Here is a 21478-nt window from a genome sequence, read left to right as displayed (position 1 = left end):
CCTAATTGGCTCAGCCATATACTCAACCCTAAATGTTGGCCCCTTCTGACAAAATTTTAACGGAGTATCTGGTTGACCAATTCCAACATACTCTCTGCAGCAAGCAGTTGACAGCTTACAGGGTACCCAAATTTTGCTATTCAAAACCAGCTGGGGCAGATTTGGGCTGTTTATCAGAAAACAGCCAACCCCAAAACCTAAATGAAACTCCTAACTCAGCATAGAGAAGCACACAGCGATAGCACATGTGAGTTTAATGTCATAGCTCCTGCACTTTGGTAAGCCAAGAAGCAAAATGGTTCCTCAGAGTAAAGCAGAGAAGACTTGCTGCCTCTCAACTATTCACTGCTCTGGCCCCGTTCCCTTGCAAAGCTATCGTGCACCTCAAAGCAACAAGCAGCAGATGGCTGGTACAGTACCTAAGAGCACCTGGGACCAAGAAGAGCCAATTCCCTGGAATTCTAAGAGGAGTTCCCATAACAGGCTCATTCCAGGTTTTCATGACAATGACTTTTGTAAGGGAAGAGGATACTGAACTAGTCCAGTAGTAACTGAGGGGTCCAGTTTTGCCTCTTACATCAAATTCTGACTCACCCTGCACTGATACCAACTCGCAATTCTCTCCTAATTGGGAAAATCACTAGGGTAGTACTCACTGTCAGAATTCTGGGTCATAAAGTCATTCTCTGACTCAGAAGGTTTACAACAGCTGTGGCAGTGATATGTGCTGTAGGTGAGTCATGTTGAACTGTTAGCACAAACATAAAACCTTATAAACCAAATACATAAAGAATTGCATTGACCCACCTAAATTGTAATCTTACATTTGTTATTCCATAGCAAAGGACTTGACAACGTTTTATTGTGCATTCAGTTTTCAGAAATGCAAAATGTAAAAAGTAAAGTTACTAAGACACTTCTCATCATATGAATCCAAAGCAGCTTTTTAAATTCAGAGGCTAAAATTCTAGCTGATATAAATTTCCTGGCACGCATTGAATTTGTGGAGGCATACAGATTTAAAACAGTTCAGAATATGATTCTAGATTCATGGGATGAAAACCAGTGTTTAGTGATTATGTAACTGCAAATGCAGATATGCTTCAAGCGCAGCATGCATATAATGTATGTAACACAAAATATGCCATGCATATTCAGAGGTGGAAAATGACCTGTTCAATTTAAATTGTAGGAGAGATTTAGATAGATAAATACTCATGGGGTTTCCAATCAATAATTCCAGTAAAGAAAATTAAGAAAATATATATTCAGTAACCCAGCAAAATTACTGACATTCAGTGAGGTAATTTCACTGACCTGGTAGGCCCCCATTACCTGAACATCTAATGCTTTGACTCTCCAGTAAATTAGGCTAGTAAAACAAACATCACAAATGAAACTCTTATGATATTCACATCAAACCTGGGAAAAACTCAGATCTCCAGCCAGAGGTTCTGAAGTATGTGTTTAACAAGTTACAACTTTTTTAAGGACAACTGATCTGAGGAACAAAAGGAGTACAACGTTGCCCCACAGTACCAAGTAATTGTTGGAAAAAAAAAATGGGCTTAAAATAGTCTTTGAGATTCTTTCCTCCCTCTTATCACTTCACAACAAGAGTGACAGTTCAGGTATCAGGTGCTGGGGTTTTATCAGAATAAAATGAGTTGCCTTTGGTGGAGCAAAGTAGGTTTACAGGGGATGAGGAATCAGCCATGTTGCCTACATATAAGGCCAGAGTCATGGCTCTGGTTTTATAAGGCATCAACTTTTCACCTTCTGACCTGAGTTTTTTCATGCAAACTTCAGCTGACCAGAGGCACACTCTTTTACTTGAACACAAGGTCAACCATGCTAGCTAATGTGTTTGCACCAAGCCATAAGGACCCGTGTGCTCCAGCCACTGTTCAGATGTGTGAAATACAAACTCACTCCTCTAAATGAGAGAACAAGGTTTTATTGAGGGACATAGTCAATAAAGCAAAAGCAACAGCGCTGGGCGCATGACCGTAGCCAGAGGTGCAAGTGATTAGTATTTGTTACAGGTTTATATACTTTCACTATTACATTAATTACATACATATTCATAATTTCTGCATATAGGTGGGGATATTATAAATAGCTTCAAGAATTTATTATCATAAGTCTCCTCCTCTTGGTGTCTGCACACTGCTCTGCGGTGATTGTGGGCAGGATGTGGGAGGATGAAGTAAACAGTCTTCCTCTTGTGAGTAGGGGTCTTCAAGATGAAGTAAGCAGTCTTCCTCACAGCAGTCTTCCTCTACCTTTGGCAGTTGGACCCCCCAGTAATCACACAATCAGCTATATCTGTAATTATTCTAATAACCAGCAAAGATTTAAAACAGCGTGCCCTTCCTGCAAAATTTATTGCAGGATGGGCAGATAAGGAGTATCCCAAGCTAGCAGATGTTTGGGAGGCTCTGTCTCTAAACTGGTAAGTAGAAGGATGGTGTGAAATAACTCATTCATGTTTAGTGGGGTCACTAAATACTGTTATCTCACCACAGACTTACAACACAAACATTGTTCTTTAAAGATACTTTAGAAGACTAGTGTGAAACAATTCATGTTAAGTGGGGCCACTACATTCCACAGACTTACAACATAAACATTATTCTCTTTCTACAACCTAAGTTAAGCTAAAAAAAGTACTTTAACTCTGTTTTTCCAGGCACTAGCTTACCTTATATCACCCCCCCTCTTTCTTTTACCTTTACAAATTCTTTTGCTATGTGACTCCGTTTTGATCAAGAGGTCCAAACCTTAATTTATTGCCTAGTCTTGTGTCTTTAGCGAGTTCTGTTTCTGTTATTGCAAACTCGTACAGTAATATCCACATAACCAATTTGCGAAAGCCAATACATTTATGTGTTTATCACAAGATGCGGGCCTGGGAATTTGGGGACTGAATTATAGAATGCTTTATGTCGGAAAGGATCTTAAGATCATCTAGTTCCAAACCTCCTGCTATGGGCAGAGACACCTTCCACTAGATCAGCTTGTTTAAGGTCTTGTCCAACGTGGCCTTGAACACAGCCATGGATGGAGCATTCATAATTCCCCTGGGCATCCTGAATAACAGGAACAAACCCCTGAGAAGATGTAACTGCATCTTAAAATGGTGTCTCAGTCTTCTCTGAGGAGCGGGGGAGCAGCTTGCAGTCTGCGGCAGCCGGTTCTCCGCCGTTAGGAAGCGACGGCAGCCCAGAGGTGAGGGTCGGGGCACAGCCGTGCCCACCTGGGCCTACCGGAGTAGCCCGCCGACTCAGGCGGCCTCGCTGCGGCTGCGTCGCGCCAAGGAGCGGGGGCCGGCTTCCCTCTGGCCGCCGCCTGGCTCTCCCGTTAGCCGCCTATTTCATTCATGCCTTCTCCTTCGCCATCTCCCTCTCCGACTGAAGGAAAACGGGAGCGCGCGTGGGCGGCCGCTGGAAGGCTCCCTGTCAGTCAAGCGGCCGAGCTGAAAAGAAGGCGAGCGAGGGACAACAGCTTTCCCGGGGGAGGGGGTGGTTGTTGTCCCTGCCGATGGTGTCCCCTCGCAGACCTTCCCAGGGGCAGCCGCAGAGACGGGGTGTGGGGAAGGCGGGAGCGGGTTCGCACCACACACCTTCCCACCACTGGGGGGGCGGGCAGCAGCGGCTCCTCTCTTGCCCGCTCCTCACCTGTTCCCGCTCCACCACACACCCCTACTCGGCAGCGGCGAGTGCTGTCTGGCGGGAGCGCCGAGCGGGGGGGGTCACTGCCTCCGGTGGAAGGGAGGTAGGGCGCTGTGGCGTTCTGCCGAGAGCTGCGGAGGGAGACCGCCTGCCCCCTCCCCTCGCCGGAGGGCGGCCCCGGTGTGTGTCAGTGGCGGGGGAGTACGTGCGGTAGCGGGTAGCTCTCGGATCTCCCCGGCTCTGTGGAACTTCCTCACAATCTGAGGGGCGCTTCGTGGTCCCGGGTACCAACCGACAGGGGGTGCAGGGTGTGTGAGGGGAGGTTTGCGGAGAGGCTTGGGGCAAGTTGTAACGGCTTCAACGGTCATAACGGTTGGGGGGGGGGGGGGGTGTCTGCCTGCCGGCGCGCGCTCCCCACAGAGGGCTGAAGTGGGCAGGGTGCTCAGCAGCTGGGTGGGGAGGGAGGGGTGCGGGCGGCTGGCTGGCAGCGGCGGCGGGAGCGGGGGCGCCGGTGCAGTGCGCAGCAGGGCTGGGGGCTTGGTGGGGAAGAGGCACGGTGTGTATGAGACTGCTGCACACCGCAGCGGGCGGTGCTGCCTTTGTGCTCCTTCCGCACCTGAGCGCGGGGCGGGGAGGGACGGCGCAGGTGGGGGAGGGCACGGGAGGCGGTGGCGGCTGTGGCAGATCCCCCGAGCCAGGGAGGTGAGGTAAGACAAGACAAGGCTAAACTGTGCCCTGCTGTGCTGCGGCGGCCGCTCCCAGGGCTGCGAGAGGCGGCTGCACACCTCGGGCTGTGCCTTAGGCCGGCGGCGGCCAGGGCAGGCTTGGCTTTCCCGGCGTCCGCTTCCCATCGCGTCCCGCTGCACAGAAAGGAATGCAACAGGAGCAGCCCAGTCCCCCGAGGAAGGACGATGCTCGGAGGTGGGCAAGCCGCAGTAGCCCGGCCGATGCGCGGAGGGGCTGAGGCGGGGGGAGCCGCTGGTTGTGCTCGTTGGGCTGCTGGGAGTTCTGAGCCGGTCTTCGCCCGCTCCCCTCCCGTCCCTGCTCGCCGGGCCCTGGGCGGGGGGCGGCGTGCACAAGGCTGGGTGAATTCACGTTTTCCCCCGCCGAAGAGCATGCCAAGACACGCGAAGCAGATTCTGGTGTATGCGCTTCGCGGATCTTGCTTGGGAAAGACTGGGGGATTTGGGGGGGCTGCCTTCAGACTGTTATAGTTGAGTAGTTAACTACTGGCTGCAGTTAAAATTTTAGCAGCAACAGCTTTTATATGCTTTTCGGGGATATTGCTGTCTTTTGAGCTGATGTGATAGGCTGCCGTGGTGCACTACCACTTTCTACTAGGTGGCAGTGCTGAGATCAGGATAGTTGGCATTGTAGCTAATAGTGTTGGGAAACTGGAGACTTGCGTGCAGCTGGATTTTGGAGTTCTGGGTGGAACAGCAGAGGCTTCACATGTGCTCAGTTAAGCTTGTTTGCAATTTTTTTCAAACTTTACGTAAAGGTATCTTGTGCAGTTACGTTATAGTGAGACTGTGATTTTTACACGATATTTTGAAAAGAATAAATTTAGTAGGTTAAGCCTTTGTATTACATCATTATTTACAAAGTTTCTGGGGTTTGGATCCAGCTCCACAGGCTACCTACCACCTGATTGCAAAGATTTACGGCTGAGGATCAAATTCTGTTGCTTGTGTTAGAGCCGTAACTGATTCAAAAGGAGTGTGGCTTCATTGGCCTCTTTATTTCATGAGTGTTGTATATAGTGACAAAGCAGGTTTTTTGTTTGAATTTGATTACAGTGTTTTGTTAGGCAGTTTGAGTGAACTCTTTTGTTGTATAAATAATTAATGGATCAAGTTCAAATCTTACATAGACCCAGAGCTCACATTGACTTAAGCAGAAGTTGTGAGGTAAAAAAAAAAAATAAAAAAATGTGCTTGCCTTATGCTTATTTTGCAGGTTTTTTTCCCCTTTGGAGTACCAGAATGTGGTGCTTTTCTCAGTGTTTTCATTGCTGTGTTCGAATTAGGGTTGTATATCCAAAGCCAAGGATTGTTCAGGGGCATAAAATGCACCTATTGTGAGAAAATATAGCATATTGGTTTGAGTGTGAATAAAATGGACACCATAACTCTCATTTTAGGTTTGCACATAATGAGTCCCAGCTATTTCAGTAGGTATGTACAGGAAAGTAAGCACATGTTCATTTGTTTAATTAATTTTGTTGTTTGAATAGGCTTTATTCTTTGTAATATTTTGTTGCTGGTTTTGTTGTTTGGGGTTTTTTTTGTTGTTTTTTTTTGTTGTTGTTGTTAGTTCCTTTTTACTCCTCATTTAGCGTTATCCTTGTGGTTTAAGGGCTAAGCTTTAAAATGTTTGTCACTCCACTGGAGAGAGAGTTGCCAACTGAATGTTGTGCATGTAAAACAAGTCTTTAAATAGCAAGACCAACAATTTAGTATGTAAATGGTAGAATACACAACAAGAATTCAAATCTCGATGATTATAGCATGCATCTTTTGATATTAATAATGATAAAGTACAAAAGCAAAAACATACATTCAGCTCTTAAGGACCTATACTGTTTTGAAATGGAAGAGCTGTTTTCTGTTATGTAGCTTATGCTTAAAAACAGAGAGGGGCCCCCTTGAAAAGTTATCTATGAACATTTATTTTGTTTTCTGGATCTCAAAATCCATGTAGCAGGATGTTTTCCAATATCTGCTTTCTCAGTATTTGGAAAGGCAGATGTTGCTGCAGAAGGAACAATTATGCTGATTTGCAGCACGGGGTGAGTGTGGGGGGAGGAATTGTTCTAACTTTCTGCTTCTGCCTCAGAAGATCAGCCATTTAGCTGTTTTGGGCTTGGGGGAGAGATGAGATAGGGAAGTTAATGTAGAAATTAGGAAATTCTGTTTTGAGAATGTGTAAATTTGCCTATCAGTTTACTTTAAAGAATACCACTTGCTTGGCTTTACTTCCCAATTGTCCACAAACAGACCCTCACCAAAAGTAGGTTTTGTTGGTTTAGTTGCTTAACCAGATCACTCAGTTATGTGGGATGTTAAGTCAAAAGGCAGAAAAAGGCAGTGGATGCTACAGCCCTGTCGGCTTTTGTAGGAGAGATTTTCTGAACTGTAGGTTTTTAAAAAGTGCTTGACAAAGTATTTTTGATGAATGTGCTTGACAAAGTGTTTTCTTTAGTGAAGCAAAGTATCTTGCTTCACTAAAATAACTGAGAATTTTGCTGTTGGAGTTCTCTTTCAGTTTGCTTCTTAGCCTGTGTAGACCACAGCAAAGTGTGGCTGATGGGCCCCAAGATTTAACCTATGATAGGGCATGGGTTCTTGGTTTAAGCTGACACTTCAAAGAGTTTATTTTTAATTTTCAGAGGCAAAGTGTTTCTACATTAGAGGATATTTGAGACTCCCTTTGAAAAAAACCCACAACAGAACAACCAAACACACAAGTAAAAATTAAGAACGGAAGAGCTGGTTTGTACTAATGCATCTTTAGCAGATTAAGGCCAGAAGAGATGCAGAGTATGTGTATGCTACATGTATTTGTGCTACTGCATAGCGAGTGAGCCATGAAAAAGGCAAAGGTCTTGAATGTCTCTGGAACGTGGCAGGATTTTTTATCTCACTATGGGGTTCTTTCCCAGTAATTCTTTTTTGGCTCTTTTCAGACTCCTCCCTTAATGGTACGGAACCAACTTGACCTGTGATCTTGAGCAGCACTTTAAAAAAGCTAGTATGGTAATAATTTGCACGTTAGAAGTCAGAATCGTGCTCCTGTGTTATAAGACTCCTGATTTGTGACCAGCTAGAATTACAGTAAGTGGTTCTGTATGTTCTTGGTTTGTGCCTTTTTTCCTTTTAGCCCTCTCTTGCTTGGAGTTTTGCTGCATGTGACCTATAACATGTAACTCCTAACCTGTTCAGGGCGTGAGCAGCCTTTCATAATTTGTTTCACTGGGGCTCGATTCCGTTTGGATCTCTAAGAGATGGGTGAAATGAAAAGTTAACAATCTGACCCTGGTTTAAGATCAAGGATAGCTGCCCAAAATATTTAGTCTTTTGAAGAGGTAGACCTCTAGCACAAAAAAAAATATTGTTTCTTGTTTCCTTTCTGATTCTGTATTATAATTGGTTTCATTCTGTGTTTTAGTGCTGTGCTTATGGGTATAACAGCTAGATAGTGCAACTTGCATTTTTATAGCAATGCTGACCTGTGGACACAATGGCATGTGTCAGTGGGAACTCTTGGTTTTGACAGAAGCTCATCCTTCAGGTATAAGCAACTCATTTTAAGTTGCAGAGGGTCTCATTTATTACCAGATAAACACCTTTAGAGTAACCTTGTCAATCACTGCAGTATAATAAAGCCATTTAGACCATCCTTCCTAAAAGAATTGTATAAACGATGCTGGGTTCAAATAGCAATGAGTATACAAGACTGACAATTGTATATAGAATCATAGAATAATTAGGGTTGGAAAGGACCTTAAGATCATCTAGTTCCAACACCCTGCTGTGGGCAGGGACACCTTACGCTAAATCATATCAACCCAAGGCCTCGTCCAACCTGGTCTTGAACACTGCCAGGGATGGAGCATTCACAACCTCCCTGGGCAACCTATTCCAGTGCCTCACCACCCTAGCAGGAAAGAATATATCCAATCTAAACTTCCCCTGTTTAAGTTTTAACCCATTACCCCTTGTAATACCTTTATGTGCATGAATTTATTCAGAATGAATTTATTCAGAATGATAGCTGTCTTCATAATCCTGTGTGTGCAAACTTGGTACTTCCAGACGTGCCAGAAGTTCAGACAGATTTTGAAAGTTTCAATAAAAAGTTGCTGATAGCTGCAGTATGCCTAGCCAGCTTGCTAGTTTTGCCCACTGACACATAGCTAACATGTCACTATCCAAACTGATGTCTCTGCACGTACACCGCTTCATCAGACAGCATAACCTATGACACAGCTGGTCTTAATTACACTACTTTTTTAAATTCCACAAATGTTGTAATTCATATATTACTAGAATTGTTCTACCGCTCATTTGTCCACAGATCATGTTTCTTTAAAAGTGCTGGTGGGCACCCAGGACTCTGAAGACAGCAGTTTTGTGCAAGATAAGAATGTTCCTTAAAGAAGGTGATGGAGGATAGAGCTCCAGAGTTCCTGGCAGACACTGACAGCATAAGATGGCACCGTAGTCTAGTCTGGAATTGTAAGTCTTAAGAAGGATGAGATGTCCTTGGCTTTACAAGGAGTTATTGAGCTGATAAAACTTAATAGTGGGCAAGAGTCTGCTTTCAGGACCTGGGTATGTTTCTGTTCAGTTGCACTAATGACTATGGAGCGATTAGGCTTTTTCTACATGTGAGTGTGAATTTAATCCCTCTGCGTTAGAGGAAGTTGTTTTATTTACCCTGGTGAACCAAGAAATCTGCACCCATCATTCTTGAGCTACTTTGTTTCTACAACTGCTAGGAGATCTAGGAAAAGGTAGTGTAAATTTACAGCATGACTGAAACCAATGGTTATAAAGAAATCTCTATTTTGAAAGCTGTGTATTTCAAAGATGTCACTTCATTTGCAGAAGGCTGTTTGAAGCCTGAAGTTGACAAAGTTCATGAAATCATTGATGTTATGAAGTAGACAAAACATTTCATATCAATGATGTCCATATCCTTGAAAGTCTGTTTTATCACTGAGGCTTTTTGCACTATAGGGTCCTGTCAGTTGTGAACAGGATACAAGTAAAGAGACTAGGATGCTAACACTTCGTTGTAGGTGTTATGTCTTGAAATACATTACACAGTTGTAACTTCAACATTAAATACAAAAATAACACTCTGCTTGGCAGATACAAGATTGATAACTGCTCCTGCGGGGGGGGGGGGGGAGGCAATCAATATTAGTGGATATTATAGTGGACAAGTCCAGCAGACTTAGATTTTTCCATTTCAAAAAGTGGAAGAATCTCCAGCTTCCATTTCATTTCACGTTCATTACAGAGTTCCTGTAAGAAACACTAAATGCAAAAAGCGAATCTGTTTCTATTTGTAAGTAGGCAGTGATCGAATCCTGTCTTTTGTTCCTGTGTGACCCTGAGAGATGCCGGAGATGGATGCATTTCATTGGGAAACAGAAGGCTAATTTCCATATGGAAATTTGCTAACATTAGTGTACCAAGCTTGTTTTCCCCATGTGCACACCTTTTACAGAAGCAGACTGTGTACATGGAAATGTATATGCCTTAATATTTAGAATGGCTGTTCTGGTAGGTAGTCCTGTATAGACAGACTCTTGGATCTAAATTACTATCGTGGAAGTTTGTGAAATCGCATCTAAACCTACAGGGAAATAAAACAACAAAAGGAGCCCAATAACAGTGCAAGTTGAAGTGTGACAAAAGTACAAAGGTCTTCCGAGTACATGTGCTTTGGTAAAGGTGTGCATTTTCATCTGTAAACTCAATATGAAAAGTTAAGGTTAAATGTTCTCTTAAGATATCCACGCCTTTGTTCCATACCTACAGTGAGCAGAACACTTTCTATTTAGAAGAATGCTTTCTATTTACAGCCATGGCTGTTTATTCAGGTGATGATGCATCTTGTATTACTAGTGCAGCAGAGAAGTGACTCTGTGACATTTCTTACTTCTTGAAATGTATGTTTGCTGAAATAAAAATTATAACTAGAAAAAACAATGTCCCTAGATCCTAAGAGTTGTGTGTGTCTGGAGATGTATATACCCTTTATTCAAATGCAAGGGGTACAGGTAAAGATACCTTGTATTATGCATCATTAAGAATTATATGTTGAAAATTGTTGTAGGATTAGCATTAGTCTGTAAGCTTAAGTCAGTAAAGTATAAAATTGCTTGAAATAAGTGGCAAAGGAGCAGACATGAGACAATGTAAATTGGAGTATAACAAGCTTTGGATCCGTTTGGAAGGCAGGATTCAAAGAGCTGAGGTGTGCTAAACCAACAGAAACTAGCCTTTTTTTGGTGGTTGTTGGGGGTGTTTTTTCAGGGTTTTTGTTTTGGTTTTTTTTTTTTTGCTTGTTTCTTTTGTTTGTTTGTTTTGGTTTTTTTTGGTGCATTTTGGTTTTGGTTTTGGTTTTTTGTTTTTTTTCTTTTGTAGCCTCATTCCTACCTCCCACCATCTTGTCAGGATCACAGTTTTACTTCATGTGTGCAGAATGACTGCTGTAAGTGGGAGAGGAGGAGTTGAGAAGTTTCTTCTTTAGCTGAGAAGAATATAGGGGAACAGAACAGTCTATTGAATCTGCTCACTGATCCGAGCTCAGCTTCAAAAATTGGGTTCTCATAAGCAGTCTGTGGGTTGTAGGGTGACAGCACATGAAAACCACAAGTTTTTCTGCACAGCCACAGCCACTCTGCAGACCTGTTCTTACAATTCCACTATTAAGTATCTAGTTACACAAAAGGCAGGCAGCTGGATCTCCTTGGACGCATTCCATGCATTTCTCAATCAGTAATGAATTTTTGCATCTCATGGCGTTGTCTTGGACTTGACCAAACTTTGGGTATTTAAAATACAGGAATATATGCCTGTGAAGTAATATGGAAGACAGTCTATTGAAGGCCAGCTAATGGCAGCGAGAAGGAATCTATTGGCTTGAAGTTTCATTTTTCTCTACTCTTGCAAGATTTAGGTCATACTGTTTAGGTCAGGGCACTTAGAAGCAAGCTAGACATGTTGATTCACCCTCTCTAAGAGTACTTGTTTTGCAAGAGATGTTATTTGAAGCGCTCCCTTGGGTATATGATACCACTTTTGAATTTTCTGTTAGCTTATCGAATTGCACTTGAGTGTTTGCTGGTCTTTTTTCTTGGGGAGGGGGGTGGGGGTGTTGATGTTGCTTTTGTTATTGGTTTGTTGTGTTTATTTTAAGGGTGGGGATGGTGGTGGTTGATTTTTTTTTTTGTTTGTTTGGAGGGTGGGGTTTTTTGTTTGGTTGGTTCATTTCGGTTTTTTTTGTGTTGGGTTTTTGTTGTTTATGTTGCTTGTTTATTCCAGGTAAATAAAATATGTTTTATATTTTTTTCTAGCATCATCCAGAGATTCTGGGAAAGGGAATCCATTTTATTCATCACACTGTACGTTTTTTCTGATGTTTCCACAGAGCACTTTTTACTTTCAGGAATAGAGACTCGCTGCTTCCCTCCTGTACCTTGACTTGTTGAGTATGGCTAGATTTGTTTATTTTCTTTTCCAGAGCATCTTCCATTTGGTACTCCAACAGCATCTGTTCCCTTATTTTCAGTAACAGTGCATATTATCAGCCCGGGGCTTGGTTGTAGCTGTCTTTTGCAGCAGAGCCTCCCTTGCCAGTACAGATCACTGACACCATTCCATTACAATGACCAAAGCATTTGCTTTTTAAGATTGAGAATAGCAAGTGAGGGAGGTGGAATAATTTAAGTAGTTGGCTTGTTTCAGTTCTCTTCTAAACATGGAAATAAGAGCCTGCAAACAGAAGATGAAACATTGGCACAGACATGACCATTTCTGTGAAACTGCAGATGTGACTACTTTGTTACGAAACTGCTGGGAGCTTCAGGAATTATTGTAGCAAATCCTGTGACTAAAAAGCATGTAATAGCTACTTTATTCAGCTGGTGATTGTTTCTGCATTTCAGAGCTTATTTAGAATGCCCACATAATAAAACTGCTTAACATTTTCTTTTAAGTTAGAGGGGGACCTCTCACGTACTTAACGTGATGCCTGACTCGTACTGAAATACATAAGGAGTTGAGTGCCCAGATCCTGTATGTATTTTAGCCCTTTATTTATTGTTTTAAAGCATGTTTCAGACCCTTAAGCGCGCTGTTCTTTGTGGTAAATTACTGTAAGCATGTGTAACATTCTCAGTGCTATGTGTGTTTTGTAACTTTTCTGGTTTCTTAGTTATGTATTTTTTCCCTGAAATTGGCACTTCCACTTTTTAACTTTCACCTCTTTTAAGCTTTAAGCGTCGTTTACAACAGTGTATGTCCTCGACATTTTTAGGAAAAAAACATTGCCTTTGTCCCTTTGAATATTGTATGTGTTGTATGGCACCCTGACCTGTTAGAATCCTGATTGGAAATACTGTAGATCTTGATACTGAATTTAGTTTTGGCTATTTGTCATGGTTCTGCATGCTGCCAGTGGGCAGCAGATCACAGATAGAGATAAAATACTCTATAATTTTGTAGCAATGCTAGATCATATCACGTAATCCTAGAATGGTTTGGGTTGGAAGGGATCTTAAAGCTTATCTAGTTCCAGCCCTGTGGGCAGCGATGCCTTCCAGTAGACCAGGTCACTCCAAGCCCTGTCCAGCCTGGCCTTGAAGACTTCCATTGCCACAGTTTCTCAAGGCAGCCTGTGCCAGTGCTTCATGAACCCTCATAGTAAAGAACTTCTTCCTAACATCTAAATCTACACTCTTTTGTTTGAAGCCATTGCCCCTTGTCCTGTCACTGCATGCCCTTGTAAAATGTTTTATCTGCAGTGTATTCTGTGCAGCCTGGAACATCAGTTTTCAGTCTGTTATACTTGAGTGGATTATATTACATTATATTAGCTTACATTAGATAAAACTGAGAAGTGTTGCTTTGTGTTAGTTGCGGGCATGACTTCAGAGCTACATGCAGAGTTTTTTAAGCCAAAAAATTATGCCAGTGGCAAGACGCTGATTCAGGCATGGTGCTGGTTTCTGTGCTTGGAGAGAGGGAAACCATTACTGTTGTATCCAGGATTTAGAAAAAGTTTCGCTTCTGCTTGGCAAGCTTGCTGAGAAGTCAGGTCCTGGCTTTACTGTGTTCTGTCACAGCTTACTGTCATTTATCTGGTAGCCTGGGATTTGTAAAGCTGTGCCTACGAGACTGCTGATTATGCTGGGAAGAGAAGGCAGTCCAAAGCTAGCTGGAATATGAAATAGTTTCTGCGGTCATTTGGGAATTTGCTTTATTAAGCCATCTACTTACTCACTTGGTTGCTGATACTGAACAGAAGTAGAAATTGAGAGCAGATCTTCAAGCTGATTTACTGTCCTTGAAAGCACATGTTTATTCCAGCTTGGAATATAGTTTTCTATCTGTGTTTGTAAGCTTTTCTTCCTTTTTTTTTTTTTCCAGCTGATACCAATCTCTGCTGCTCTATACATGGCTCTCATCCTTTTCATCTGTGCTTGTCACATCTCCAGCCCAAGTGTCATCTCCTAGCTAATTTTTTTTTTCCTTCTCTCTCTCTCTCACAAAGAGCTGAGCAACCTTCTGCCACAAAGGCTTCAAACCAAGGAAGCACAAACTACCCTCTTTGTCCACTACATCCTCTTAGATTAGCAGCTTCTGTTTTATGTTGTCCAAGTATGAAAGGAGCAGTTTTCCCCTGGAAGCTATAGAATCCCTTATTTGTAAGGAACTTTATCATGGACTGAAATGAGCTGATAAATGAATTGCCACTGAAGGATACATAAAAGAATTGTTTGATTCTGGTTTTGTTCCTCTTTTGCAACTGATTGCTATGGACATCATGCTCTGTGATTCTAAGAACATAGCAGGTATTTGGAAATACCATCTTGAAACCAGAACTGGTGCTGGAAAATGCCGTATCATAGAATCATAGAATTGTTAGGGTTGGAAAGGACCTTAAGATCATCTAGTTCCAACCCCCTGCTGTGGGCAGGGACACCTTACGCTGAATCATATCACCCAAGGCCTCGTCCAACCTGGCCTTGAACGCTGCCAGGGATGGAGCATTCACAACCTCCCTGGGCAACCTATTCCAGTGCCTCACCATCCTAACAGGAAAGAATTTCCTTCTTATATCCAACCTAAACTTCCCCTGTTTAAGTTTTAACCCGTTACCCCTTGTCCATCCAGCTGTTTCTAGGCCATTTCCTGAACTATTGGAGCACTTAATCATTCTGTCTACCTTCTTGTGATTGCCAGCTTTCTTCTTTGGTTGCTGCATGATTTTAGGAGCAGATGCATCATAAGTTACCAGAGCTAGAGATGAGCAGAAATATGAGATACTGCTAACATGTTGAGCAAGATAAAGCCTTGCTTGTTAGTGATAGTGATTTACATGATACTGCTTCTTTGTCCTAGAGGAGCATTTTTTTTCCTGTTGGTCAAGAAGTGTCTTGCACCTTAGATCGGAGTAAATTTTAAAACTCCTTTTCTGTACTAGTCACTTATTATGTCATTTTGGAGCTGTTAATTGGATATAATTCTTAACCCATTTTGAGGGTTTTTAAATCTTTTTCTGGTAAACTATTTCTCAGTGACTATTTGAAGTGGAGAGTGGTTTTTGGGAAGCAAAGGGATTGGAAGGCAAAAGAAGCTATTTTAATTCTACATCTTTTGTGTGCAGTGATGGCATGAAAAGCAGGGCTGGAAAGGATGAGAAAGGGATTGTTCCTATACCCCTCTGCAGTTGCCAGGCATTTGCATTTGAAGAATATAATGCATAAGCAGGCCCCATCTGCTGATGTTCCCCTTTGGGTGAGATAGTTCTTTAAAGAAGGTGCCTTACATAAATGACTCTGCTGACCTGTGTATATGCCGTATGATATCTGTGGGTGTGTTAACTACTGCACAGAAAAGGAAAAGAAAGAAATCAAGTGAGTGTTAGAGCTGGAGAAACTAAGCACCCCCTTCAGTTGTATGCAGGTTGTTATTTCTAAGTAAGGTTTAGCATCTTCACCAAACTCGGACCAAGATAACTTCAAAAGTTACCCCAAAATGAAGTTTAATTTCTCTTCATGTTGAACTTGATGGCAGAAATCCCCCAGATGGCAAAGGGAGTAAGATCAGGCTACATGGTGATGGCTTTCAGGTTGTGGAATTTCAAGGTCTGTCCACACAGCCATAGGTATTTTTTTCTGTCAGATAGGATCTTGATACTCTGCTGAGGGGCAAAAGCTGCTATTCTGTTTTTGATTTGATATGGTGTCTAGGGAGAGGAAAACAGTATTGGCAGCAGCTTCTTTTGCTTTAAACATTATGTCTTTATACTCTTTAGAGAACTCATTAGTTTTTAAGGCTGAGCCAGCAACAGGCTAAATGTGTATGGTAATGATACACTGATGATTTGAGGTACTGTATTCATCATTTTAGAATAATCCGTTTTACTTTGTTTAGTGTTACGTGGTACCCCAAGAGCAATGGGGCAGTTCAACCTGAGAAGGTGGCTATTTAGCAAGCAGGAAGATGCCATTTGGTACAGTGCTGGAAACAAAAAAACTCTTCTCTTTCTAGAGCATTGCCAGCTCTCTGTTCGAATCTTTCTTAAGACTGACTTACCACACTAGTAAACTCAGCCTTGTTTATAGAAAAAGGGGAATTATGTAAGGTGGTCAGGCTCACCATAGTTCATACTGGGAAGACAGCAGTGTGTGAAAGGTAAGGTTCTGAGTTACAGTATGATTTCAGCGATATAAACAAGTACTAGACACTGGTAACCCCTCATTCTTTGTAGGTATGCTAACCACTCATACATCCCACTACGATTAGAGTCAAGGGCATTTACCACCTCCAGGGCTTGGCCTTAAATGCCTGCCAAAATATTCTCTGCTTTTGGAACTTGAAATGGTTTCAAGCTTCTCTCTCTTATTTTTTAGGTTTTATTATTTTCAAATAAAACATGAAATCTAGTCAGCCCTAGTATGAACACTTTTTCCCCACCTCCCTCCCAGAGTCTGTGTTCCCAGACTGGAACCCTGTATATCATGTTTCAGTAAGTTTCAGGATTGTTTTTCTAACATATAATTAGCAATTTATAATGTAAATGCTGATGCAAACTTAAGTAGCCTATTACAAACGTGACACTATTCATTAAGGACTCTCTAGGGTGCAGTATGCGCCTTGGTGGATTAGCTTCCTGGAAATTTAATGGCAGTTTGCAAATTGGCATTCAATTTTGTTTTTAGTCTATCTCTTGCTGCTACAAAGCAATTTTCATTCTGATATTATGAGAGAGTCTGTTTTACTTTGGTTTACTTCCATGCTGTACTTCAGGCAGGAGGATGAGTCAAATGAGGAGATTCTAGAGTAATGGTACAGATTGCTTTGTGTCCAGGTAGTCTTCTATAAATTAAGCAGGATATTCATGCCTAGCCCTCAGTAACCAACTGAATTCCTATCTCATCTGTTGGTGAAGCTCAGTTAGGTTCAGAAAGGCATGTGAGATATATATGTCATTCTAGTTTCATTTCTGCCCAGTATTTTTATGGAGGTTCAGATAAGCATTGTAGAGTACTATGGGATTTATTTACTTCTTGGTACATCTGGAGGCTAGATTTAGCTTCATCTTAGAGAAATGTTGAATTTTTATTTTTTATTGTGGGGTGCTCCAATACTCTGTACTATTTGCAGGTTATCCATGTAACATAACTTTCTAAACAACTTCACATATATCCTCATTCTGGAATAGGCATTCTTAAGACACTTGTTGTACTGTACTGTGATGTAACTTTTATCTGTAAACAAAAAAAAAGTTTAAGAGTTTTTGGGAAGTCTAATTATAAGAACCAAACTGGCCTATGTAGAAGAAATTCTTTTGTTTAGAACTGTTTATCTAAAATGTCAACCTTTTTTAAAGATCAGCGTTTATTTAGCTATTATATATTACCATTCAAAGTGTGACACCCTGAAAATTGCCGTCTGGTTTTCAACTTGGTTGCCAAATACTTTTCAGCCACTTCATTTAAATACTGAAGTGAGGCTTAATTTTTCTTGTTAAAAAAAAAACAAAACAAAAAACAAACAAACAAACAAAAAAACAACAAAAACCAAACTGATTATCTCTCTTTCATTCTTTTCTTTTTCTTGCTAGTAAGTGAATTAGTGGGTCCTTTAAAATGCTGCTTCCCCTTTTAAGGATTCAAAATACGCCTTCCCCAGTCTAGCATAAACCATGAAAATAGCCTTTTTTTTTTTTTTTTTAATTTTAGAATACTTGTGAAGGCAAAAGCTTATTTAGCAGTGGTATTTATATTTTTCTGTGTATTCGACTGTGGGGTGACTTGTGAATACACTTGACCTGCACTGTTTGAAGTCTACAAATGCCAGGAACCATGAAAATTTTGGCTACCTTTACTAATGCCATATGAGTTTTTAGTATGATGCTTGCTTCTAAGCTGATCAGGCTGTTTTCATGGAGACCCACTGCGGAGAAACCATGAACCCACACTAATATTGAATAATTAAACAGTCTTCAGAAAGATATTTTACATGAGAGAAGAAAAAAATTCCTAAATTAAATACAGTTCTGAAACTTCCTTATGAATGCATGAAGCCCATGCTCTGACTTTGCTGGATAATCTTGAGTAACCCTATAAACCCCCCTTACACCCTTACACAAAGGAATATCAAGCAGATTCTGGGCTCCTTCATGTAGCCAGTTCCTGCAAAGGATAAAGCCAGGTGAGGCAGTTAGGGTCTGTAGTGCTAACATAACCATCACTGGAATGGGAGTAGAAGTGTGTCCAGTTCTTTCAAGTTAGGCCAGTATGGGGACATTTACAGTTTGCTCTAAAAAAATCCCCACATGAATGAGTTTGATGCAAGTTCTTAATGTGAATTTAAGATGTCTAGCAAAAGTGGCTCTAAGTATCTCTCCGCCATGTTTCCACAGACAATTTGACAAGGTCCCTGAACATACGTTGAATTCACAATTACATCACTAGCATTTGTATGTTGCTTGCGATCTGTTTCTTCTCTTTATTACCTATGACACATACTCTGGCTCACCCAGAAGGATGCAAACATTTTCTTATCTGAATCAACTTAGAATTTCATGGGCAGGCCTGTGCTACTTTTATTGAGATTTGTGTGGGTGGGAAAGGGGCATTATATCATTTTAATCCAGTGATTAGTTTAAGGGGTAAAAGAAAGAGGGAAGTGATGGCTGTGCAGAGACAGGGATGCATAGCTGAGTAGAGTTGGTAGAAAGGGTGAAGGGTTGTTTGGCAGGACAGTAACTCCTTTTTCATATCAAATTTTTAATGCAGCTGCAGCATTTAGCGCATGGGGTAGTGCTAATAGCCAGAAGGTGTTTACCCTTTCTTTACTGTCTTAAAAAGAAAACCTTGAAAGACTTACGTGGATTTTGGTAGGGTTGTGACACTGGTCTCAAAACTGCACTCTGTGGATCTGGTATTCATAATACTTATGAGAGTTCCAGGCATGGAAGAATGTAGTAATTTTGATGTTTGCTGTTATGTTTCGTGAAATCCAGTGAGAGGGAATTATTTTTACTGCTCAAAGACTTAAGAGCTGAGGAGCACATTGTGACCGCATGTAGTGGCTGATTCTGTAGCAGGGTTTTTTTCTGTTATGTGGGAGGCTTAGGTTTCGTCAGAGTGGAGAATTTAATTTCCCCATTTCACTGAGGTTGGATTTTTACAGAAATGTAACTCTGTGTACCTTGCAGAATCTGCGGGATAGACAGATCTCCCACACGGCTACGAAAACAAGTGCACAAATTCCGAGTAGCTGGGTGTAAATCTGAAGTAACTGTCATGGAGATTGATGTTCTCTCTAGGAGTTAATATAAATTTACATCAGGGTAACTGTGACCAGAATCTCTCAGGATTCATTTTTGCTAGATTTTAGTAGCTCACTAAATTAATTGCTAATTTACTTGATATGGTTGATTATTGTGGATGCTTCCCACATATTTCTTCTGTCTTTACAATCATAGAATTTGGAGACAGAGCTCCACTACATCAGACCAGACCTTACCTATTCTGAGCTCTTGCTTGTCAAAAGCTGTTCCTTTCAGCTAGATACTGACACACTGAGTGCAGTCAGCAGAAATTACACCAAAGCACTGCAGTCCTCAGGAATCCAAACTCGTGCACATTTGGGGCAAAACCATCAGAGACACAGCAGACCGTGTTGCTGAAGGCACTTCAGCAGTCTTCATAATAAAGGGATTAACAGAAGTCCTGTAAGGCAGTCCCAGATTGCCCTTAAAAGGCTGGCCCTGCCAATTTCCACAATGGAGTGGGGCAACATGAGACTTCTCCTTGACATGAATACAGTAATCAGTGTTAAGTGGGCTCACAACTGAGATACCTAAGAAACAGCATGAGCTACCTCCCCTCAAAGTGCTTCTTCCCTTGTGTGTCAGAAAACAGTTGAATTGGTGCATTTTAATTCTATACAAAGAAGGTTGTAAAATGAAGTATCTCGTGGTTAAAAAAGTAATTGGCATCATCCAAGGCCATTGGGAGGGGAAATGGCCAGAGTCACTTCTTCAAGGTCTGAGAACATTGAGGCACCTGGAAGTTCTGCCTCCCTCACTTCCTCTTCAGATTTCATTGTCAATGTTATAGTAAAAGGGTATGTACCTTTCTTGTATGTGTTTCCTATGATTTACATGAAATTGGCATGCCAGAAGTATGGGATCTGTGTGGTCCTGCTATAGTGTGGGCAAGGAGGTCTTATGACAGCCTTACTTGAAAACTAAATTCAGGTTCTTCCAGAATGGAGGCAGAGAACGACAGTTAAAGCAAAGAACCTGAGAACCTCTAATGCCCTTGAAGATAGTAAAAAGATCTGTGTCGGGGTTGAAAGCAAAACTAAATTAGGCTTCTGTTCAGTAAAAGGTCCTTATTCTCAAAATAAACATTTTGTTAGGTTCCACCAAAACGTGTCTAAGCATCATCAGACTAAGTCTTCCCTTGTCCTTATAGATGTGCTTAACAACCTTCCAGTCCTTGGGCTTCACTTTGAACTGGTCTATCTCCTAACAGCTTGTAGTTTGAATTGGGAAGGCCTGGCCATGCTGACTGATGAACATGCAATGAAGATGTAAGAATACAGTAAACTGATGATCATCTTTCTTGCCTGCATAAGAAAGTAGAGGCATTATGCCAAGCAAATATGCACATTAGATGACTAACAGAGCTCCCACACTGTCAGTGTAGGCAGGAAATATGCAATGCAGCCACATATGTGTCTCAGAACTGAGTGCTTTTTATTCTTAATGTTTGGTTTTGTTTTTAAATAGGAGTTCAGATCCTTGAGCAGGATGTTTATCTCTATGCACAGAAAACAATATTGGTCATAGTTATTAATATAATCAAGTTTTTGAAACTACAAGATGATAGTTTGCAGATGACATTAAAATTTCAAGTAATAGCTATAAACGTGCATATTGTATGTAAACCTTTTGTTTTTCCAGTGGGAATGTTGTTGGAAAGTTTTGTATTTAATTGCTCTGATTGAGGTTTGATCTCTTTCTTTGATAGAATTAAAGCGAGGTTTTAACAAAAATTAGGATGCTGTAACAAGTTAAATTCCATTTGATACTTGCTTAGCCATAGTTTTAAAATATCTGTGCAGATATTACTAACCTGAACACCCAGGGAAGTTTTGTAAATCCCTGACAGCAGAGTGCAGTTCAGCTCTGCATTTAATCTAGCAGTAAGCTTCCACTGAAGATGGTCCCCTTTTCACTCCTCCAATGATGAGTAATCCACCCCCCAAATTAGTTATTTTTCCATCAATTCTGCAAGCTGAAGCAGCAGCCTTGCTGCTGCATGGATAGATGGATATGATGCAATAGAGGAGACTAAGCAGGGTGAAACAAGCCCCTCTCTACAGCAGTATAAGATCATCTTAAATGCAGCATGAAGCTAAATTAAGTGTTGATTTTTTTTTTTTTTGTATGCTATCTCATTTAAATTCCCCAAGAGAAATTGAGGCCCCCGAGCTAAGAAGTCTGCAAACACAGAATGGGAGACAGTCTCTTGAGCT

The 21478-nt window shown here is 41.5% G+C and overlaps 1 protein-coding gene across 6 annotated transcripts in view; it reads left to right on the top strand.

The window, feature by feature from the left end:
- The first annotated feature begins 4394 nt into the window (after positions 1-4394).
- The window catches only part of PTPN5 (protein tyrosine phosphatase non-receptor type 5), an 81921-nt gene continuing 64837 nt past the window's right edge, over positions 4395-21478 (top strand). The window contains exons 1-3 of one of the 6 annotated variants that reach the window (XM_057412734.1): positions 4395-4595; positions 7363-7510; positions 8754-8914. In XM_057412734.1, coding sequence (XP_057268717.1) covers positions 8842-8914 — 73 coding nt within the window. In that variant the 5' untranslated portion in view covers positions 4395-4595; positions 7363-7510; positions 8754-8841. Of the gene's footprint in view, positions 4596-4803; positions 4819-7130; positions 7511-8753; positions 8915-21478 lie in introns of those variants that run through there. The other 5 variants (XM_057412735.1, XR_008972564.1, XM_057412736.1 and 2 more) reach the window with 5 other exon arrangements.

This window comes from Pezoporus wallicus, unplaced genomic scaffold (genome assembly GCF_028554395.1).
Source record: "Pezoporus wallicus isolate ANWC-B61680 ecotype Strahan unplaced genomic scaffold, APGP_CSIRO_Pwel_v1 scaffold_6885, whole genome shotgun sequence".
NCBI classification, from domain to species: domain Eukaryota; kingdom Metazoa; phylum Chordata; class Aves; order Psittaciformes; family Psittacidae; genus Pezoporus; species Pezoporus wallicus.
The sequence above is the reverse complement of the archived record's forward strand: the minus strand, read 5'-3'. Positions and strand labels throughout refer to the sequence as shown.